The sequence below is a fragment of the Hyla sarda genome, chromosome 6 (assembly GCF_029499605.1).
Source record: "Hyla sarda isolate aHylSar1 chromosome 6, aHylSar1.hap1, whole genome shotgun sequence".
Lineage (NCBI taxonomy): Eukaryota > Metazoa > Chordata > Amphibia > Anura > Hylidae > Hyla > Hyla sarda.
This window is the reverse complement of record NC_079194.1, coordinates 292,490,837-292,515,172: the sequence shown is the minus strand read 5'-3', so window position 1 is coordinate 292,515,172 and position 24,336 is coordinate 292,490,837. Positions and strand designations below refer to the sequence as shown.

The window sequence follows — 24,336 nt, the reverse complement described above, 5'->3', positions numbered from 1 at the left end:
CTATTATGTAGGCTCAGTATAGACCTATTATGTAGGCTCTGTATGGTACTATTATGTAGGCTCAGTATAGACCTATTATGTAGGCTCTGTATGGTACTATTATGTAGGCTCTGTATGGTACTATTATGTAGGCTCAGTATAGACCTATTATGTAGGCTCTGTATGGCAGTATTATGTAGGCTCTGTATGGTACTTACAGGGGTTGTCAGCAGCAGGCAGCTAAAGGAGTAAAATAACTAACTCTGTAATACTTACCTCTCCTGGTCCAGCATCATCGCTCCGCTTCTCTCTGGTGCTTTTGTTTACTTACCCTGATGCCGCGCTCTCCCTGCGCTGCTGAAGACGTTCTGATCCTCCTGCAGCCGAGCACTGAGTCTGGGAACATCAGGAGAGGCGGGACAGCACATCCTGGAGGTAAGTAAACAAAAGCACCAAAGCAAAAAGGAGCGCCGACACTGGACAGGGAGAGTATGGCAGAGGTAGTTATTTTATACCTCTCTCTGCCTGCTGCTGACTTGTTACATAAATTGGACAACCCCTCTAAGGTACTATTATTCAGGCTCTCTAGGGTACCATCATGTCGGGTCTGTTTGGCAGTATTGAGTAGTTACATTATGGCACTCTGCTATGGCTCAGTAAAGCACTAATATTTAAAGGGGTACTCCACCCCTAGGCATCTTATCACCCTGCGATCTCGGCTGCAGCACCCCAGACATCAGGTGCAAAGAGCGAACTTCGCTTCATGCCTGGGGATGCGGGCGGAGGCTTGTGACATCATAGCCACGCCCCCTCAATGCAAGTCTATGTAAGGGGCGTGGTCGTGATGTCACGAGCCCCTGGCGCTGCACCTGACGCTCTAAACAAACACTGGGTGCCGCAGGGAGATCGTGGGGGTCCCCGGCGGTGGGACTAGAGGCGTGGGGGGCCCTTTAAACCTTGAATGGCATCATTACGTAGGTTCCGCCTGGCACTGTTTAAGAGTACCTGTTGTTTCAAAAGATTTTTTTTTTTTTATAAACCTTCACATTTTTTAAGACATTAACTCTTTAGAGTGGTGAGAAGTGGCGTTTAGTAATCTCACTGCTGTAATTGAGCCCCTGACAACCCAATCCATGGTGCACAGCTAAATCCCATTCTCTCCCTTTTAATGGGGACGGGCCAGGACTGGGCTGTTTGCCAGTAGTACACACACAGTTTCTTCCTTTCCCTTAGTTGCCTGTCCAGTCACAGCACATGCTCATCTCTGCTATGCCATGACATGGTACTGTTGCACTGGATTCAACAAGATGCACTTTTCAAGGGATGTGGAGGAAGTAGGTGTTACTGATGCACTGGCTTTTCACGATGACGTGTGAGCAGGAAGGAAAGAAACAGCAGTAGCAAAGCAAGGAAGGGGTTATACTAAGCACTCACCTGCTGATGCTAAGAATCTAAAGGAAAGGGAGATAACATTGCAGTACTGTAATATTTACATAGCAGTCCTGAGCTTTACGGGTGGTCAGAGATGAGAGGGAAGCCTTTATTTACCTTTCAGGATCAGTGTGGATCATCTTCAGCAGGCAGACAGGCTCAACTTGCAGGCACACAGCCCAGGCTCTCTCTTTCTCCTCCAGTGAACAGCAGATGACAGGGAATAGAGACACCGAGTGGCCAAGATCTGTATTATTTTTTCTGGAGGTAAAAAATGACTTACAGACAGGTTAGGAATTACATAAGCTATCGCATGGAGGGAAATTGTTTGAAACAACAGTGCCCATTTATTCTCCATGTGGTACTATTAAGTAGGTGTCTAAAAGTATTAGTAAGTAAGCTTTGTATTGCAGCACTATGTAGGCTCTGTGTGCCTCTGTTGTGAAACATCGTGGGGGTCTCAGCCATATGTGTTTCCGGGAGTACCTCTATATGGCACCATTATTCAGGCTGAGGCTATGGTGCTGATAGGTTGTTCCTGTGTGGCAGTAATATATAGGCTCCCTATGGCAGTAAAATGAAGGCACTCTGTAATATGTAGAAACTGTCCAGGCATACTGGGAGTTGGCAACAGCTGGAGGTCTACAGTATGAAGACCACTGTGCATTCTGTATGGTTCTATAATGTAGGTTTTGCATAGCAACTATTATGTAGGTTCTGTATGGTTCCATGATGTTGGTTCTGTATTTCTCTACTATGTAGATTTTGTATGGTTTTATTATGTTGGTTCTGTATGGTTCTATTATATAGGTTCTATATGGCTCTTTTATCTTAGTTCTGTATGGTTCCATGATGTTGGTTCTGTATGGTTCTATTATATAGGTTCTGTATGGCTCTTTTATCTTAGTTCTGTATGGTTCCATGATGTTGGTTCTGTATGGTTCTATTATATAGGTTCTGTATGGCTCTTTTATCTTAGTTCTGTATGGTTCCATGATGTTGGTTCTGTATGGTTCTATTATATAGGTTCTGTATGGCTTTATTATGTTGGTTCTGTATGGTTCTATTATATAGGTTCTATATGGTTCTATTATTTTGATTCTGTATAGTTCTATTATATAGGTTGTATATGGTTCTATTATTTTGGTTCTGTAGGGTTTTATTATGTTGGTTCTGTATGATTGTTTTATATTGGTTCTGTATGATTGTTTTATATTGGTTCTGTATGGTTTTATTATGTTGGTTCTGTATGATTCTATATGGTTCTATTATACAGGTTCTGCATAGTTATTTAATATGGGTTCTGTATGATTCTAATATGTTGGTTCTGTATGGTTCTATTAAATAGGTTCTGTATGGTTCTATTGTGTTGGTTCTGTAATGTATTAGTGGGTAAGCCTTGTATTGCAGTATTATGTAGGCTCTCCATGGCGGTATTATTGAGGCAATGTATGATACTATTATGTAGGTTCTGTATGGTTCTACTATGTAGATTCTGTATTGCTCTATCATATGGGTTCTGTAATGTATTAAGTAAGCTTTGTATTGCAGTACTATGTAGGCTATGTTTGGCAGTACTATGGAGACATATATGACACTTATGTTGGTTCTATATGGTTCTATTATGTTGGCTCTGTATGGTTCTTATGTAGGTTCTGTATGGTTCTATAATGTTGGTTCTGTACGGTTCTATTATGTTGGTTCTGTACGGTTCTATTATGTTGGTTCTGTATGGTTCTATTATATAGGTTCTGTACGGCTCTTATATAGGTTCTGTACGGTTCTATTATGTTGGTTCTGTATGGTTCTATTATATAGGTTCTGTATGGTTCTATTATATAGGTTCTGTATGTCTCTTATGTTGGTTCTGTATGGTTCTATTATATAGGTTCTGTATGTCTCATGTTGGTTCTGTATGGTTCTATTATATAGGTTCTGCATGGCTCTTTTATGTTGGTTCTGTATGGTTCTATTACATAGGATCTGCACGGCTCTTTTATGTAGGCTCTGTATAGTTTTATAATGTTGGTTCTGTAGGGTTCTATTATATAGGTTCTGTATGGTTCTATTATGTTGGTTCTGTATGGTTTTATTATATAGGTTCTGCACGGCTCTTTTATGTAGGCTCTGTATAGTTTTATGATGTTGGTTCAGTAGGGTTCTATTATATAGGTTCTGTATGGTTCTATTATGTTGGTTCTGTATGGTTCTATTATGTAGGTTCTGTACGGTTCTTTTATGTAGGTTCTGTATGGTTCCATGATGTTAGTTCTGTATGGTTCTATTTTATATAGGTTCTGTATGGTTCTATTATATAGGTTCTGTATGGTGCTATTATGTTGGTTCTTTATGGTTCTATAGGTTCTGCATAGTTCTATTATGTTGGTTCTGTATGGTTCTATTATATAGGTTTTGTATGGTTCTATTACATAGGTTCTGTATGGTTCTATTATATAGGTTCTGTATGGTTCTATTATATAGGTTCTGAGTGGCTCTTTTATGTTGGTTCTGTATGGTTCTATTATATTGGTTCTGTATAGTTCTATTATATAGGTTCTGTATAGTTCTATTATGTTGGTTCTGTATAGTTCTATCATTTTGGTTCTGTATGGTTCTATTTTATAGGTTCTGTATAGTTCTATCATGTTGGTTCTGTATGGTTCTATTATATAGGTACTGTATAGTTCTATTATGTTGGTTCCGTATAGGTCTATTATGTTGGTTATGTATAGTTCTATCATTTTGGTTCTGTGTGGTTCTACTATATAGGTTCTGCATGGCTCTTTTATGTTGGTTCTGTATGGTTCTATTATGTTGGTTCTGTATGGTTCTATTATATAGGTTCTGCATAGCTCTTTTATGTTGGTTCCGTATGGTTCTATTATGTAGGTTCTGTAAAGTATTAGTAAGCTTTTTATTGCAGTATTATGTGGGCTCTATAAGGCAGTAATATGTAGGCACTGTATGGCACTTATGGTTCTCTATGGTTCTATTATGTTGGTTCTGTAGGACACTGTTATGTTGGTTCTCTATGGTTCTATTATGTTGGTTCTGTATGGTTCTATTATGTTGGTTCTGTATGACACTTATGTTGGTTCTGTATTTTTCTATTATGTCGGTTCTGAAGGACACTGTTATGTTGGTTCTGTATGGTTCTATTATGTTGGTTCTGTATGACACTGTTATGTTAGTTCTGTATGGTTCTATTACGTCGGTTCTGTATGACACTGTTATGTTGGTTCTCTATGGTTCTATTATGTTGGTTCTGTATGGTTCTATTATGTTGGTTCTCTATGGTTCTATTATGTTGGTTCTGTATGACACTGTTATGTTGGTTCTGTATGACACTTATGTTGGTTCTCTATGGTTCTATTATGTCGGTTCTGTATGACACTTATGTTGGTTCTGTATGGTTCTATTATGTTGGTTCTGTATGGTTCTATTATGTTGGTTCTGTATGACACTGTTATGTTGGTTCTGTATGGTTCTATTATGTTGGTTCTCTATGGTTCTATTATGTCGGTTCTGTATGACACTTATGTTGGTTCTGTATGGTTCTATTATGTCGGTTCTGTATGACACTTATGTTGGTTCTGTATGGTTCTATTATGTTGGTTCTGTAGGACACTCATGTTGGTTCTGTATGGTTCTATTATGTTGGTTCTGTATGACACTGTTATGTTGGTTCTGTAGGACACTTATGTCGGTTCTGTATGGTTCTATTATGTTGGTTCTGTATGGTTCTATTATGTTGGTTCTGTATGACACTGTTATGTTGGTTCTGTATGGTTCTATTATGTTGGTTCTCTATGGTTCTATTAGGTCGGTTCTGTAGGACACTTATGTTGGTTCTGTATGGTTCTATTATGTTGGTTCTGTATGGTTCTATTATGTCGGTTCTGTATGATTCTATTATGTTGGTTCTGTATGACACTGTTATGTTGGTTCTGTATGGTTCTATTATGTTGGTTCTGTATGGTTCTATTATGTCGGTTCTGTATGATTCTATTATGTCGGTTCTGTATGACACTGTTATGTTGGTTCTGTATGGTTCTATTATGTTGGTTCTGTATGGTTCTATTATGTTGGTTCTGTATGGTTCTATTATGTTGGTTCTGTATGATTCTATTATGTTGGTTCTGTATGACACTGTTATGTTGGTTCTGTATGGTTCTATTATGTTGGTTCTGTATGGTTCTATTATGTTGGTTCTGTATGGTTCTATTATGTTGGTTCTGTATGGTTCTATTATGTCGGTTCTGTATGATTCTATTATGTCGGTTCTGTATGTCTCTATTACGTAGGTTTTATCTATTTGTAGCCTTATCCCATAGATTCTGTTGGTCAGTGTGATATATGTTTTATATGGAGTCTCTCCAGCCGCTATAGAACTATAACTCCCATCATGCCCTGCCCTCCGCTGACACATTGTAACAGATCCCCAGCCCATTACCCGGATTCTATCATCTCCATCATGTACATTCTGTCACTCAGTACATTAGCCATTGAGTGCAGCCGCCATGCAGCAGAGGTGCCTTCAGGTCATAGCAGGTTTTTATTTTAGGCGAGCGGTTTTTCGGGGGGAAGCGGGGTTTCCAGTTACAATTCTTAATGCATTCTACCATCAAAAGGAACCAGGAAAAAAAAATATAAAAGTCTATTGGCGTTTAGATATTTTGTGGCAGCTCTGAAAGCCGAAGATAAAGACGAATTTAGACTACGGGGTCTGAATTACAATGGCTCATAAATTTGCATTCACTTTGCATTTTTTATGGCAATTTTTATTTTTTTATTTTTTTCGGAGGTGGTGGGGGGGAGGTCATATTGCTATGAACAGTCTGGGGGGGGGGGGGGGGTTGGGTGGAATTATTTACTGGGTCTTTTCTTATGCGTCGTATAATAGGAAATTCAGCAACTTTCTTTGTGACTTTATGGATCGGTTCTTTATCATTATCAATACCTCTGCTTGCGGTCAGTGAATAGAAACATTTTTTTTTTAAATCAACGCTTAGCACAGTCTAGACGAGTGTTTCCAAACCAGGGTGTCTTCAGCTGTTGCAAAACTACAACTCCCAGCATGCCCGGACAGCCGTTGGCTGTCCGGGCATGCTGGGAGTTGTAGTTTTGCAACAGCTGGAGGCACCCGGCTTGGAAAACGCTTGTCTAAAGCGGTGTCCCCCAACATTTGGCTCTTCAACAGTTGCAAAACTACAACTCCCAGCATGTCCGGACAGCCTTTCACTCTCCGGGAATGATGGGAGTTGTAGTTCTTCAGCTGCTTGAAGAGGCACAGGTTGAAGGACCCCGCTCTAGGTCAGTATTTACCAACAAGAGGGCCTCCAGCTGTTGCAAAATTACAACTCCCAGCATTTCCGGCCAGCCTTTGGCTGTCCGGGCATGCTGGGAGTTGTAGTTTTGCATAAGCTTGAAGAGCTGCAGGTTGAGAAAGTTCCCTCTAGACATTTTTTCTCCACCAGCGTGCCTCCAGCTGTTGCAAAACTACAACTCCCAGCATGCCCAGACGGCCTATGGCTGTAGCAGAGTTGATTTATTTATTTTTTTTACATAATATTCCCTGCAGCCAGATGTTATTTTATGCCTCCCAAAAAATGAATAAATAAAAAAACCATACCCAATTATACCTAAATTAAAAAAGAAAAAAAAAAAACACATTAGCATCTGGCCTCTGAAAATATTAATGTTCTTAAAGAGGTACTCCGGTGGAAAACATTGTTTTGTTTTTAAATCAATTTGTAAATTCGTAAATCAGATTTGTAAATTTCCGGGCATGCTCGGAGTTGTAGTTTTGCAACAGCTGGAGGCACCCCGGTTGGGAAACGCTGGTCTAGACCATCAGTCAGGACTCCAGGCTAAGATAGATAGAGAGAGATAGATAGATAGATAGATAGATTAGATAGATAGATAGATAGATATGAGATAGATAGAGACAGAGAGAGAGAGATAGATTAGATAGAGAGATATGAGATAGATATAGATAGATAGATAGATAGATTAGATAGATAGATATGAGATAGATAGAGACAGAGAGAGAGAGAGAGATAGATAGATAGAGATAGATAGAGATAGAGAGATATGAGATAGATAGATATGAGATAGATAGAGATAGATAGAGAGATATGAGATAGATAGATAGATAGAAAGAGAGATAGATAGATAGAAAGATAGATAGAGATAGAGAGATAGATATGAGATAGATAGATAGATATGAGATAGATAGATAGATAGATAGATAGATATGAGAGATACATAGATATGAGATAGATAGATAGATATGAGATAGATAGATAGATATGAGATAGATAGATAGATAGATAGATAGATGTGAGATAGATAGATATGAGATAGATAGATATGAGATAGATATGAGATAGATAGATAGATAGATATGAGATAGATAGATAGATAGGTAGATAGATATAATTTTATTTTTTTTATTTTTTTTGCTGATGCATTTATCTCACGGAAGATTGACAGCGCTGACACATTGTAACAAACTATCATAATAGGAGAGAAACTTGTGCTGTCGATGCATTTATCGTAGAGATTTGGTAGCGCTGATCAGGGCCGATTCTGCCTATAGGCAAAGTAGGCAGCTGCCTGGAGCGCCCTCTTGCTGGGGGCGGAGCTCTGCCCGCTGCAAGAAAGTTAGTAGCCAGCCAGCATCCAAAGCCCCCGCCCCTCATCCGAAGCCCCCGCCCAGCCAGCACCACCGTCGCAACAAGGTACCATAATAGTCTGCATTCTACAGCCTGCTGGAGGAGCACAGTGCCACCTCCAGCTCCTGACATTGCGCGCGCCTCTATACATCCGGAGGAGGTTTGTTACAATGTGGCACCCCAGTAGTAAAGGCGGGGCATGTCAAAGGGCGGGGTCAAGGGGCGGCAAAATTAGCTTTCGTCTAGGGCGGCAAAAATTATTTGCACCAGCCCTGGCGCTGATACATTGTAACAAACTCTCAGTATAAAAGAGACTTGTATTTATTTAAAGGGGTACTCCGGTGGAAAATGTAAACAGATTTGTAAATTACTTCTATTAAAAAAACTTAATCCTTCCAGAACTTATTAGCTGCTGAATACTACAGAGGAAATTCTTTTCTTTTTGGAACACAGAGCTCTCTGCTGACATCACGAGCACAGTGCTCTCTGCTGACACCTCTGTCCATTTTAGGAACTGTCCAGAGCAGCATATGTTTGCTATGGGGATTCCGAGAGACCCGTTCACACTGCGGAATTTCCACAGCGGACAATTCCGCGCAAAGAAAGAACATGTTCATTCTTTGCGCGGATTCCGCCCCGAAGCATCTTTGGCGGAATCTTCACTCGCGGAATTCAGCGAGCGGAGATTCCGCAGTGTGAACGCACCCTAATGCAGCGGTCTTCAAAGTGTGGCCCTCCAGATGTTGCAAAACTACAACTCCCAGCATGCCCGGACAGTCAACAGCTGTCCGGGCATGCTGGGAGTTGTAGTTTTGCAACAGCTGGAGGTTGGTCCACAGTATGGAGACTACTGGTATAAAACTAACATGATCCTAATGGGTTTCTGTTCTGGGAATCCTGAGATAAGCATGCTGGGACTTGTAGTTTTTCAACATCTGGAGGGCCACAGTTTGAAGACCACTGTGCTATTGTGTTTATCTTGTGGAAGATTGATAGCGCTGATACATTGTAACTAGAGATGAGCGAACTTACAGTAAATTCTATTCGTCACGAACTTCTCGGCTCGGCAGTTGATGACTTTTCCTGCATAAATTAGTTCAGCTTTCCGGTGCTCCGGTGGGCTGGAAAAGGTGGATACAGTCCTAGAAAAGAGTCTCCTAGGAATGTATCCACCTTTTCCAGTCCACCGGAGCACCTGAAAGCTGAACTAATTTATGCAGGGAAAGTCATCAACTGCCGAGCCGAGAAGTTCGTGAAGAATCGAATTTACTGTAAGTTCGCTCATCTCTAATTGTAACGAACCATCAGATGTAATTAACTCTGACCCACTTCTCATAGTCTAAACTCTGTAACACTGGCTTCCCAAACGGTGTGTCTCCAGCTGTTGCAAAACGACAACTTCCAGCATGCTCTTGACGCTTGTATACTGACAATCTGTTACAATGTATCAGCAGCAAACATCTCTCTGATGTCCTGGGAGTTTGTTACAATGTATCAGCGCTATCTACAGTCATGGCCATAAATGTTGGCACCCCTGAAGTTTTTCTAGAAAATGAAGTATTTCTCACAGGAAAGGATTGCAGTAACACAGGTTTTGCTATACACATGTTTATTCCCTTTGTGTATATTGGAACTAAACCAAAAAAGGAGAAAAAAAAACAAATTGGACATAATGTCACCAAACTCCAAAAATGGTCCGGACAAAATTATTGGCACCCTTTCAAAATTGTGGAAAAATAAGATTGTTTCAAGCATGTGATGTTCCTTTATACTCACCTGGGGCAAGTAACAGATGTGGGCAATATAAAAATCCCACCTGAAAGCAGATAAAAAGGAGAGAAGTTCACTTAGTCTTTGCATTGTGTGCTGTGTGTGCCACACTAAGCATGGACAACAGAAAGAGGAGAAGAGAACTGTCTGAGGACTTGAGAACCAAAATTGTGGAAAAATATCAACAATCTCAAGGTTACAAGTCCATCTCCAGAGATCTAGATTTGCCTTTGTCCACAGCGCGCAACATTATAAAAAAAAGTTTGCACCCCATGGCACTGTAGATAATCTCCCTGGGCGTGGACAGAAGAGATAAATCGATGAAAGGTATCAACGCAGGATAGTCCGGATGGGGGATAAGCAGCCCCAAACAAGTTCCAAAAATATTCAAGCTGTCCTGCAGGCTCAGGGAGCATCAGTGTCAGCGCAAACTATACATCGAGATTTAAATTAAACGCTATGGAGGAGACCCAGGAGGACCCCACTATGGAGGAGACCCAGGAGGACCCCACTATGGAGGAGACCCAGGAGGACCCCACTATGGAGGAGGCCCAGGAGGACCCCACTATGGAGGAGACCCAGGAGGACCCCACTATGGAGGAGACCCAGGAGGACCCCACTATGGAGGAGACCCAGGAGGACCCCACTATGGAGGAGACCCAGGAGGACCCCACTATGGAGGAGACCCAGGAGGACCCCACTATGGAGGAGACCCAGGAGGACCCCACTATGGAGGAGACACAGGAGGACCCCACTGCTGACACAGACATAAAAACGCAAGACTACATTTTACCAAAATGAACTTGAGTAACCAAAATCCTTCTGGGAAAAGGTCTTGTGGAAAGATGAGACCAAGATAGAGCTTTTTGGTAAAGCACATGATTCTACTGTTTACCGAAAACGGAATGAGGCCTACAAAGAAAAGAACACAGGACCTACAGTGACATATGGGGAGGTCAGTGATGTTTTGGGTTGTTTTGCTGCCTCTGGCACTGGGGGCCTTGAATGTGTACAAGACATCATGAAATCTGACGATTACCAATGGATTTTGGGTCGCACTGTACAGCCCAGTGTCAGAAAGCTGGGTTTGTGTCTGAGATCTTGGGTCTTCCAGCAGGACAATGACCCCAAACATACGTCAAAAAGCCCCAGAAATGGATGGCAACAAAGCGCTGGAGAGTCCTGAAGTGTCAGCAATGAGTCCAGATCTAAATCCCATTGAACACCTGTGGAGAGATCTTAAAATTGCTGTTGGGAAAAGGCGCCATCCAATAAGAGAGACCTGGAGCAGTTTGTAAAGGAAGAGTGGTCCAACATTCCACCGGCTGAGAGGTGTAAGAAGCTTATTGATGGTTATAGGAAGACACTGATTTCAGTTATTTTTTCCAAAGGGTGTGCAACCAAATATTAAGTTAAAGGTGCCAATAATTTTGTCCGGACCATTTTTGGAGTTTGGTGACATTTTGTCCAATTTGCTTTTTTCCCCTCCTTTTTTTGTTTAGTTCCAATACACACAAAGGGAATAAACATGTGTATAGCAAAACGTGTGTTACTGCAATCCTTTTCTGTGAGAAATACTTCATTTTCTAGAAAAATTTCAGGGGCGACAACATTTACGGACAGGACTGTATATTCCCTTTGATTCTGAAAGTTTGTTACAATGTATCAGTTCTAGTAAAAATATATATTAACCTGGAGTCCTGGCTGTTTGGTTCACTGGTTATTTTGACCAGTGTTTCCCTACCAGGGTGACTCCAGCTGTTGCAAAACTACAACTCCCAGCATGTCCGGACAGCCTTCGGCTGGGTAGTAGCCTTCGGCTGTCCGGACATGCTGGGAGTTGTAGTTTTGCAGCAGCTGGAAGCACTCTGATTGGGAAACACTGCTTTATATTCTGCAGTTTGACTTTGTCCTAGGCCTGGCCGGAAGCCCAATAAGGTCCTGGGGTGAAGCTATTGGGCTCCTGTACAAAGCCTTCGGCTGTCCGGGCATGCTGGGAGTTGTAGTTTTGCATCAGCTGGAGGGACCCTGGTTAGGAAAACACTAAAACAAGAATTTTTCCATTCACTGACAGCAATGTAAGATCTTGATAAGAGTTGTAGGTGGATATAACAAGCCATCCTAACCCCCTCTCTCCATCTGTTTATTCCAGATTCAGAACCCATCTTGGATCGGGAACAACAATGGCGGATCCCCGGTCCCGGCCTGCGTGGTCCCATGTGACAACGTCTCCTCCTGCATGTCCCCCCACAGCCATCCGCACTCCGCAGGGGGGGTGTCCGAGTTCCTCAGCGTGCCGGGTCCTGGCTCCCACCTGGGTCAGGCGCACATGAGCGGCCTCTTCGGCAGCGCGGGCATGGCGCCCGGAATGAACGGTTACGACTTGAACGCCGAGCCTGACCGGAAGAGTTCCAGCATCGCGGCGCTCAGGATGAAAGCCAAAGAACACAGTGCGGCCATGTCGTGGGCCACATGACAGCGCTGCCCGCAGACACTGACACTCCGGCGGCCTGCCCGTGGCGCTGACCCCATGCTGTATAACGGCCACGCCTGCCAACTTACCTTCCCGAGGACTAGAAGCTGACCAGCCATGAGACGCCTGGGAATTGCTACAATCAGGGATATTTTACCAGCTGACTGCCCCCCATTATAGCTTCCTCCCCAAATTTCCATTGCTTTCTATTATGTACTTCCCTCAAAACCAAGATGGCCAAGAGGAGGAGGGCCACTGCCTGGGGGAGCGGGGCCACTGCCTGGGGGGAGCGGGGCCACTGCCTGGGGGGAGCGGGGCCACTGCCTGGGGGGAGCCGGGCCACTGCCTGGGGGGAGCCGGGCCACTGCCTGGGGGGAGCCGGGCCACTGCCTGGGGGGAGCGGGGCCACTGCCTGGGGGGAGCGGGGCCACTGCCTGGGGGGAGCGGGGACAGTGCCTGGGGGGAGCGGGGCCACTGCCAGGGGGAGCGAGGCCACTGCCTGGGGGAGCGGGGACATTGCCTGGGGGAGCGGGGACATTGTCTGGGGGAGCGGGGACACTACCCCGGGGAGCGGGGACAGTGCCTGGAGGAGCGGGGACAGCTCCTGGGGGAGCGGGGACATTGCCTGGGGGAGCGGGGACAGTGCCTGGGGAAGCGGGGACATTTCCTGGGGGAGCGGGGCCAACTGCCTGGGGGAGCGGGGCCAACTGCCTGGGGGAGCGGGGCCAACTGCCTGGGGGAGCGGGGCCATTTCCTGGGGGAGCGGGGCCAACTGCCTGGGGGAGCGGGGGACACTGCAGGGTGAGCGGGGACACTGCTGGCGGGAGCTGGGACACTGCTGGGGGGAGCGGGGCCATTTCCTGGGGAAGCCATGATGTTCAGGCCGAGACCCCAGGTGCCTCAGGGTTATAATATAATGCCCCATAACACAGAAGCTTATGGTGATTTCCCTTTATAACCATTGGATATTGGATTGCTTTGCAGAGTTTATTTTTGTCTTTTCCTTTTTTTGCATTTCTTAACCATAAATGGGCCTAAAAAAGCTGGGTAGATACATAGAAAACGGGGTTTGCCCCCTAAATCCTAAAGCAAAGAAGGTCAGCTTTCTGGTCCAGGACACACAAGGAGCAGTGGTGTATCTTCCATGAGGCCAACAAGGCCCAGGCCTAGGGCGGCAATTTATCAGGGGGTGGCGGATATTCACTCTAGGGCTGCCCTTACCACATAAAGATTAAACCAAAATCCACCACTGACAAGGAGCGCCCGATACTCCACCCTATCCCATAAAAGGTGGTGTGAGCCTTGTTAGAAGCATCTATAAACGTTGGGCGTTGCCAATGGGACCAAGCCTGATTTAGGGCCGTGAGATCTATAGGCCCCATAGTAACTGTTTTGGGGAACACTATCTGTTAATAGGGTAAACCATGGAAGATGCCCAAAGTTGTGGAGAAGCATTTTAGCTTCTATAGAGGAGCCAGGAATCGAAGACAGAATAAAAAAACTTAAAAAAATACAAAAATGCCCAATGCTTCACACTTGTTTTTGATATAGGGTATAGAGCATTATCTACTCTGGGGCCCCTATTGGAGCTGTCTCTATGCTAATATGCTATTGGTGTCAACCATGATGGGCCCAGCACCCCCCCCCCATCTTTTATATTAAAGGTGACATGACTCTTGGGTCAGTTCTCTCTCTTTTAGCAATGACTTTCCAAAGAGGGGCCCCTAAGTGAGATAACACTGACCAAGGGGAAAGGTCAACTTTTATGGAAGCCCCTTAGTGCATGCGCCCCATAGTACCTGTCTCTATGCTATGTAATTGGTGACAACCATGGAGGGCCCGGTCCTTCTTGCTCTATGTTAAAAAATGTCATGACCCTTGGGCCAGTTCTAAAGAGGGGCCCCTAGTCAAGAATACTACCCTAGTCAAGAATTGGTGGCAACTAATCTCCCCATGTTATGTCCCTTGGGCCCTATACTATCCATAGTATGGGTCCAAACTATACTGTAGCCCCTAAATTAATGGGTCCCAAAAAACGCTATTGGCTTCAACTTGAACACCCCCGTATTCTTCCATGGTGGGTTCCTTATGCCTCAAAAATTGGAGTAATTCTCCTATAACTCGGCCCTTAAAATGTACCCTTGAGCTGGGGCCCCTTTTATCCTTGGCTCTATTCTTCACATGTTATTGGTTGTAAGGACCATGGAAGGTGCCCTGGTCAAGGGTCATGGTAGTTGCAGGATCGGCCAACACCGGAGAATACGGATTACGGTGCTTCAAGTTAGAATAAAGGCTCTTGAACTCCCACAAAATAGCTCCCAGGAGGGTCCCCTCTCCTTATGTAACCCCCCCCCCCACCACCCAATGATCCAGCATCTTGTGATGACTGCACACACGAGAGTATTCAGCGAACGCGCCAATGTTGTTTTGTGTGTCTCCAGCTTTAGCTGCGGCCTCCTGCTCTTCGAGGGGGCTCTCCCTCCGTAGACGTAACTAGTAAGGGGGGGGGGCGGGTCCTGCCAAATCGTCCATTTACGAACTGGGAACATATGAGTTACACATGGCCAACGCTTCACTTCCAGCCGTCTGGGATTGTAAAGGGCTCTGCGTGCGTGGATTCTCATGTGTATCCGGTTTCCGTAACGTTCTTGTAACAATCGCCTATTTATTTGTAAATACTGGTAGAAGCGTTTTTTTTTTTTTTTTTGAGTGAAAATATAAAAAATATTCTGTAAAGTAAGGGGGGTCTCAATGGGGAACCCATTGGCAGTTGGGGAACTACAACTCCCAGCAGGCCCTGACAGCCTCCGGCTGTCAGGGCCTGCTGGGAGATTTAGTTCCCCAACTGCTGACAGGCCGCTGTATAGGATTTAGATGCAAACTTTTGCCCTCTTATGGCTCCGCCTTCCTTCTTTAGACAGTCCGACAGGTCTACAAAATAGCTTGGCACGTGTCTGAGCCCTCTTGGCCAATCAGAAGAGTCGAGAAGGGTCACATGACTCACTCCCTTGCAGCCCTGGGTCCTACGCAGCAGGAAGTGTTCAAAAAGACAAGATACAACACTTTCACCTTCTGGCACTTAGGGAACTAAGTTAATGGGTAAAAAAACAAAAAATTGTTTCTACTTGGATATGGCCATGTAGCTATACGCTAAAACAAAGGAAGACTTTATGGAAGGCCCCTTTAAGAAAACATTTTTTGGGTCTCACATACCGAAATCTTAATACGTGGATGTATAGGGGGGGGGGGGGGGGGGGAGAAAGGCTATAGCACTGTCGTGGGATTGGGGAGATGATAGAGACCTGGCAAGGAAGTGGGCCTCTCTAAACCCAATTTAGCACTTGGGGGGGAGGGGCAAGTGTTGCGGTGCCACTTCTCGCCAGTGGTGGCCAGGCTTAAGCACTGAGAAAAGTAGGGTAAGAGTTGTTTCCGCCGAAGAACGTCTTTCCATAGTCCTTCTTGGCAGGAGACAAGGTTACAACATCAGATTATTGGACAGGAAGCCTACTGTGCATATAGAAAAATCTTCCCCCCCATCAGCTTAATCTCTCTGATAGGAAGACCCGGCATTTACCATTGGTGGCCAGACATGTGCACTGAGGGAAAAGGGGGTAAGAGAGTTGGTTTCCACCAAAGAAGGTCTTCCCATAGTTCTTCCTGGCAGAAAACAGGAAGTCTACCGTGCATATAGAAAATTCTTCCCACCATCAGCTCAATATCTCCAATAGATTCAGCTCTGACACTATCATCTATGGTCCCCTCTCACCCTAATCTGATCCTTCTGGTGAGTGGTCCCCAACCCAGTCTTGGGGTAAGAGAACAGGGACAGATTCAGATCCTAGACTGTTGGTGACCTTGAGGACTGGGCCGGGCTCCTCTGCTTTAGGCCCTTGCACCTCACCCCATGTCGGGTCTACATGACTTAGCACAGTAGATGGAAGGTTTCCCCCATTTGATGGCAGGAGAGAGGGTTACGACTACAATTACGTTACAGGAAGTCTACTGTGCACATAGAAAAATCTTCCCACCATCAGTTCAATATCTCCAATAGCTTCAGCTCTGTCACCATCATCTATGGTCCTCTCTGACTCCGATCTGATCCTTCAGGCTAGTGGTCCCCAACCCAGTCCTCAAGGCCACCAAAATTTCCAAAGTTTTTATTTTCCATTGGAATCGAACAGAGAAAACTTCAGATTCTGGACTGTTGGTGGCCTTGAGGACGAGGTTGGGTTCCTCTGCTTTAGGCCCTTGCACACCATGTCAGGTCTATATGTCAAGCGCAGTAGAAAGGAGGTTCCCCCCATTTCCCCTGCATTAAGTATCCGCGTCGGCTTCTGCATTAAAAGGTTCTTTTGTGTTTCCAGCTATTTGGAAATCCTCCAAACAAACCATTTCTGCTCTCCTTGTTTCAGTAAATTTCCTCTCCGCGCAGCGCGGTGACATGCGTTGTCTCCTGGGTCAGCTGAGGTTTTTGGAGACATTCCTACTGATGCTCTCAAAAGAAAAAGCGGAGCAGGTCAGAAATAGATGGTGACGCGGGAAATGGGGATTTATGGTGCTGGGCGCTCGCACAGAGAAGCTTTTTAGTTTTTTCCAGGAAAGACGGAAGATCTGCTTGTGGCTATGGAATAATACAAAGTCCTGCACGTTATCCCGCATACAGCTCAGACGAGAAGTCACGGCACAAACAAGTCACAGGAACCAGATCCCAGTCCTGGATGAAGCCGGGATGGGTGGTAGATTTCATTTAGGGTTTTTTGAGGAATTATATCACTTCTCCCCCAAAAATTAAATGACAGTATATTGTAAAGCTCTTCTTGTGGATTAAAGTGAAGGCTCTGCCATTGCTTACGGATGGAGCAGTTTAAAAACTTTTTGGGTTTATAAAAAAGTTTTTTAAAGAAGCACTTTGAGTTTTTTTCCCCCCATATCATGCACACTCACAATCACTAGTCCTACAGCACCATCTGTTTTGTTCCAGCACAGCTGCTTACATGAGTTTCAGTAATGTAACTGGGTGATCACCTGCCTAACCCACAGAAAATCACAGCATTCAAAAAGTCAGAGGAAGTGGTCAGTTAACTTCCTGTGAACTACATAATGACATTGTCATGTACCAGATCTCTCCTGGCAGCTCACAGACTCCTACAGCTCTATCTGTATACTGCTGCTATCTATATAAGATCAGGATACATAGTAGTTAAACACCACCCCTCTAGCTCTATCTGTATACTGCTGCTGCTAACTCTCTGGGAGGAGGATATAGATATATATTAGTTCTTCACCTCCCATCCAGCTCTCTCTATGGGATCATGATATATAGTAGTTATACACCTCCCCTAATTCTGTGTTCACACAATGTTTTATTTTTCCATTCCTTTTGCGATTTCCCCAAAATCCTGGCAAAAATTTTTTTGTTTTCCACAATGGTAAAAAATCATGGTAAAAACGTGTCATTTTACAGCCATTTTGGAAAATCACAGGAAAAACTGCCAAAATGCAATATGAAAATTGTGAAAAATGTAGTAAAATTCAACATGTGAACACAAACCATAAAGACTTTAAATCTTATAGGTAAAATCACTTTTGCCTCTTGAAAAAAAAAAAAAAAAAAAACACAATTTGAGAAAGAAAATGCATTAACAAACTGCAGACAATGTCAACTGACCTTAACCCACTTATGAGTCTAATCAGTTCACCTCAATCAGATGACCAGGTGCAGTGATGAGATTTCATCCTCTCTCTCTGCAAAACCAGAGGATTCATGGGAAATATAGGCAGCGTTAGGAAATCATTTCAGTGATGGAACTGTAACCAGTATGGCTGATGCCTGCCACATCAGCAAAAACAGGTAAGCACAAAGACATACACAAGACCCTCTGCATTATTCTCTAATAATAATAACAACCTAAATACTCAAAATACTCCTATAAAAGTAAAAAAAATAATAATCCTGTAGTGCTTCTTTAACTATCTAAAGTGGCTATGGGACTATTGCTTTAGAGCCTACAGCCAGCAAACCTTCAAAAAGACGCCCTGCAAGTAACAAGTATTTCGGCTAGTGTTTTCCTAGCAACATATGCAAGGAGTGGAAGAAGCTTCATTTTAATCACCAAGTTTAGTCCTACAATATATAAAACCACATCTAATAGAGCGATATGCCCCTTTAAATGAATTAATATTTATAAAGCTAACAAAGGGTTGCTCTTGTCCTGCCAAGGTAGTGGGGGCCCTGCAATACTAGGGCCCATGAGGTCCACAGTAAACAAGCCAGAAAGAGACAGCAGAGCAGATCACCTGCATGTTAGATTCACAATTTTTTTTTAAGGAAACTCCAGGCAAAACTCATATATTCAGTTCTGCTCACTGCAGCTCCTCAGGGGCGGAGCATGATGCAGGGTCTTTTTTGTGTGTGCCATTTTAGAATTCCTGTATCATACAGAAAACAAGCCAATCTAAAAGGAACAGCAGAGCAGATCTCCAGCATATTACATTCAAAACTAATATGCTAAATTCTGCTTATTGCAGCTCCTCAGGGGCGGAGCATAATGCTAAGTTCTCTCTGTATGGCTTTTTTAAGTCCTGTATCATGCAGGAAAACAGCCAGTCTGACAGGGACAGGAGAGAAGATCACTAGAAGGTTAGATTCACAATTTTTTTAGGTCCCCACCCCCCCCCCCAAGAATAAAAAAAAAAAAATTGGGGTACTTACCACAGTCTTTGAGGCCCTGGTTTAGGTTTTATATTGGCGCCCGGGAAGCTTAAGGCTATAACTGAGCTACGATGGGCAATGAGGTCAGACGTCCTTCAGCTGAAGCTGTATTATGATTAGGAGAAATTCTGATGGAGGTCCCCTTTAAAATCAATACAATAGGATAAGCCATCACTGTAATTTGGTGGGGATATTGTTTTTATATGCACAGTAAAACTTCCTTCAACCAATGGATGTAAAAGAAAACAATACAGAGGTGGTGGTGGTGGGGTCGTATATGAATAAAAAAAAAATGGGGCTTGTAGGGGTCAATCAAGATGACTGAAGGGTCCTGTACAGTAAGCAAAGGGGCGGGTCTGACAACGACGGAATGTTGTCGGCAAGGACGATGTCAGACTCTAATCTGGGCGCTGCCCCTTTAAATACTACTGATTCGGAAAAGCAGGTCCTCACTTCCAAAAGCCAAAATCTGCTTGGGGAGCGAGGAAGGTGAGGGTGAGGGCAGGCTGAGTGAGCGCGCGGGGGGGGGGACAACTTCCCCTTCAGTGTCATTGCTGTTCTTCGGTATAAAGTTTTTGCTTGTGTAACTATTTTGCTTTATTTTTTATTTTTGCCTAACAAGACTGGGATGAACACATTGTAACATTGAGTTATTAATAAAAGTGAGTTGTATATAGGCTTCGCGGCCATCTCTATGTATTAAACCAATGACCCAATAAAAATTGGAGGTTCCTAAAAAAAATTTTTTGTTGTATGTGTCCTTTACTCTAAGACAGTGTTTTCCAACCAGGGTGCCTCCAGCTGTTGCAAAACTACAACTCCCAGCATGCCCAGACAGCCAACGGCTATGGGGTACTTCGCCTATAGACATCTTATCCCCTATCCAAAGGATAGGGTATAAGATGTCTGATTGCGGGAGTCCCACCACTGGGACCCCCCACGATCTCCTGGGAAGCACCCCAGACATCCGAAGCATCCGTGCTGGATGACTAGCCATGCGGGGCGGAGGCTAATGATGTCACAGCCACGCCCCGCCTGTGACATCATGACCACACCCCCTCAATGCAAGTCTATGGGAGGGGCGTGACTCCCGTCACGCCCCTCCCATAGACTTGCATTGAAGGGGTGCGGCCGTGATGTCACAGGCCTTCGGCGCTGCACCGAATCAGACATCTTACCCCCGATCCTTTGGATAGGAAATAAGATGTCTAGGGGCGGAGTACCCCTTTAAGCTTTTTAACTGATTTCAATGTGGTTCTGGAGGTTGTACAGTAAGGTTATGTTCACACGGCGGAATGTCCGTGCAGAATTCCGACGGAACATTCCGCAGCAGTAGAGTCCGGTTGATTTCAATGGGACTCTGCTGCACTGTGCACACGATGGAAATCCTGATTCTGGCACCTGCAGAAACATTGAACCGGATCAATGTTTCAACGGATTCCGCTCGGAAATGCATTGCCGTCTATGAAGACGGCGCATTTCCGAGCGGTCCTAGTGTCGCCGAATCAAGCAAACATGCGTAAATCATTACGGCGGAATACAGGTGGAACATTCCGCACATTTCAAGGCCTAAGGCATGTACTAGGTTTCGCTGACAGGACAGCGACAAACTCCGCTCTGCTACATCGGCACCTTTAAAGCATTAACACTATAACACGGCGCAACCAGCTCCAAACCGCTGGAAATGGAAGTAGCTGTAAAAGCCGCACTAAGTAAACGGATTTTATGGTCGGGAACAAGACGTTTGGTTTTAGTTACGATTCCCAAGCTGTGACTCCGGATGTGCGCGGCGCTGAGGTTTATGGACCTTAGATGAATTTCTTCACGAAATCTGCAGGGCAGTAATCGGCCGCGCCAATCCTCATCCCCCCCCCCCCCCCCCCCACCCGCCAGGTCTGTGACAAACCAGTAATGGATGGATCCCCCTGCTCAGACCAAAGACTAAAAGACCTAAAACCCTCCTGGCACGTATCCCCGTGCGTCCCTCCGAAGCTGCTGACAGGAGGCAGAGAAACAAGGTGGGACCTGCTGGAGAAAGGTGAAGGCCCCCGAAACTCTATACCCCCCTTATGGAAGGAGCAGGGGGAGGGATTTATTAAATATTTTTTCTTCAAAAGGAGAGATGAAGGGAATAACACGCACGGCGCTTCACATCTGACACGAGTTACAGTGTAACAGGGGGGAAAACTAAAATGTAAAGATTGTGGAGTGAGACAAATAGCCATTCCGTAAAAAAAACTAATAATAATAATAATTAAAAAATAACAAATATAAATGGAAAAAAAAATAATTAAGAAAAAATAATAATTAAGACAAAAATAAATAAATAAAAATTATATATAAATAAAAAAAATTGCACTAGAAATTGAAAACAGAAGAGAAGAATTTGGTCCATAGGTTTTTAGTCAGTGGGCGTAAACAATTAGGTCTCCCTTCACTGACAGCAAGCAGAGGTTGTAACACAGAGAGGCTTTAGTGTTGGGCATTGTATCTAAGCCTATTTTATGTGATACAGTGAGGCTGAGCTAAAGAAGTTAAGTCTGACAGTAAGTATGATGCTGACCACTGAGTTTCTGTATGTAAAGCAGTGTTTTCCAACCTGGGTGGCTCCAGCTGTTGCAAAGCTACAACTCCCAGCATGTTGGAAAACACTGGTATATACAACCATACACCGCACTGTATACAGTTAGTTGCGGAATACCAGGAGGGATTTACGGGAACTGGACTGGATACGTTATGTATTTACACAGTGACCTCACCAGCAGAATAGTGAGTACAGCTCTGGAGTATAATACAGGATATAACTCAGGATCAGTACAGGATAAGTAATGTAATGTATGTACACAGTGACCTCACCAGCAGAATAGTGAGTACAGCTCAGGAGTATAATACAGGATATAACTCAGGATCAGTACAGGATAAGTAATGTAATGTATGTACACAGTGATTTCACCAGCAGAATAGTGAATACAGCTCTGGAGTATAATACAGGATATAACTCAGGATCAGTACAGGATAAGTAATGTAATGTATATACACAGTGACCTCATCAGCAGAATAGTGAGTACAGCTCTGGAGTATAATAAAGGATATAACTCAGGATCAGTACAGGATAAGTAATGTGATGTATGTACACAGTGACCTCACCAGCAGAATAGTGAGTACAGCTCTGGAGTATAATACAGGATATAACTCAGGATCAGTACAGGATAAGTAATGTAATGTATGTACACAGTGACCTCACCAGCAGAATAGTGAGTACAGCTCTCTGGAGTATAATACAGGATATAACTCAGGATCAGTACAGGATAAGTAATGTAATGTATGTACACAGTGACCTCACCAGCAGAATAGTGAGTACAGCTCTGGGGTATAATACAGGATATAACTCAGGATCAGTACAGGATAAGAAATGTAATGTATGTACACAGTGACCTCACCAGCAGAATAGTGAGTACAGCTCTTGGGTATAATAAAGGATATAACTCAGGATCAGTACAGGATAAGTAATGTAATGTATATACACAGTGACCTCACCAGCAGAATAGTGAGTACAGCTCCGGAGTATAATACAGGATATAACTCAGGATCAGTACAGGATAAGTAATGTAATGTATGTACACAGTGACCTCACCAGCAGAATAGTGAGTACAGCTCTGGAGTATAATACAGGATATAACTCAGGATCAGTACAGGATAAGTAATGTAATGTATGTACACAGTGACCTCACCAGCAGAATAGTGAGTACAGCTCTGGAGTATAATACAGGATATAACTCAGGATCAGTACAGGATAAGTAATGTAATGTATGTACACAGTGACCTCACCAGCAGAATAGTAATCCACCTATCAGGTGATGGGTGTATATATAGTCAGGAGGTGTGTACGTTGTACACTGAGGGGCATGTCTGCCTAACACAACCCTTGACAGTAAAATTCTGCCCATCACTCCTATTATTTAAATTAAGTTCACGCCCACCTGACTGATTCCCTGAATTGTCAGACAAAAATATAAACCCTCATATCTTGGGAACAGAAAAGCATTTCTAGAAGCTGTATAAATGTCTGAGATCAGGGCCGCCTAAGGCTGGGTTCACCTCACGTTTTTCCCAATATGGGGCCGCATACAGCTGGGGGGAGCTAAAACTGTGCGCTCCCGTATCCCTGTCATATGCCGCCCGTATGTAATGTATTTCAATGAGCTGAGCGGAGTGAACCGGTCGGCTCATTTTTGCCCGTATGCAGTTTTCTACCGGACCTAAAACCGTGGTTGACGTATATGGTTGAAAACCACATACGGACAAAAACGAGCCGACCGGTTCACTCCGCTCAGCTCATTGAAATACATTACATACACAGGGATACGGGAGCGCACGGTTTTAGCTCCCCCCAGCTGTATGCGGTCCCATATTGGGAAAAACGTGATGTGAACCCAGCCTTAGATATTTAATAATAATACCATCTCCTTTTTTGGGGTTTGCCACAGACCATCTTTAAAGGGGTACTTCGCCCTAGACATATTATCCCCTTTAAAGATGGGGATAAGATGTCTGATCGCGGAGGTCCCACAGCTGGGGGCCCCCGCAATCTCCTTGCTGTACCCGGTGTTCGTTTAGAAAGCTGGAAGCAGGAGTCATGAAGGCCACGCCCCTTCAATGCAAGTCTATGAAAGGAGGCGTGGTGGTTGCTACGAATCCCTCCCATAGAGTTGCATTGAGGGGGCATGATGAGATGTTACAAGGGGCGTGTCCATGACATCACGACCCCCGGCGCCCACACCCAGCATTCAGAACTAAATGTTCCGAACGCTGGGGCAGCAGAGTACCCCTTTAAAGTGTACATGTCGTCAACAAAAACTTTTTATATAATGTAGATAATAGAATTATATGTATATTTGTGATATACATTGGTTACAAAATATGTATATTTTTGTCCCTGCAGCTATTGCCTGTGTCTCTGTGAGGAGTCCACATACAGGAAGTGAGGGTGGACAAGCGGGGCTCTGTACACCGAGGACAAGCGGGGCTCTGTACACCGAGGACAAGCGGGGCTCTGTACACCGAGGACAAGCGGGGCTCTGTACACCGAGGACAAGCGGGGCTCTGTGCAGTGAGGTTCTATGACATGCTATGGGCACACACAGGATGATTGACAAGACAGCAGCCTGCACAGAGCCCTGCTTTTCCCGCCCTCACTTCCTGTATTTGGACTCGTCATAAAGACACACAGACAATAGCTGCAGGGACAGCATTTTTTCACCCAAAAATAAACACACTTTTTAAGCAATGTATAC

At 44.2% G+C, this 24,336-nt stretch overlaps 1 protein-coding gene and 1 long non-coding RNA gene across 4 annotated transcripts in view; one reads left to right on the top strand and one right to left on the bottom strand.

Moving 5' to 3' along the window:
• The window catches only part of LOC130277262 (uncharacterized), an 87,236-nt gene extending 85,126 nt beyond the window's left edge, over positions 1-2,110 (bottom strand). Inside the window, exon 1 of the long non-coding RNA XR_008845414.1 lies at positions 1,528-2,110. This is a non-coding gene — a long non-coding RNA (uncharacterized LOC130277262). The remainder of the gene's footprint in view (positions 1-1,527) is intronic.
• ALX4 (ALX homeobox 4) overlaps positions 1-12,613 on the top strand; it is a 122,534-nt gene extending 109,921 nt beyond the window's left edge. For all 3 annotated transcript variants that reach the window (XM_056527762.1, XM_056527763.1, XM_056527764.1), the window contains one exon: positions 12,010-12,613. In XM_056527762.1, coding sequence (XP_056383737.1) covers positions 12,010-12,333 — 324 coding nt within the window. In that variant the 3' untranslated portion in view covers positions 12,334-12,613. The remainder of the gene's footprint in view (positions 1-12,009) is intronic.
• The last annotated feature ends 11,723 nt before the right edge of the window (positions 12,614-24,336 follow it).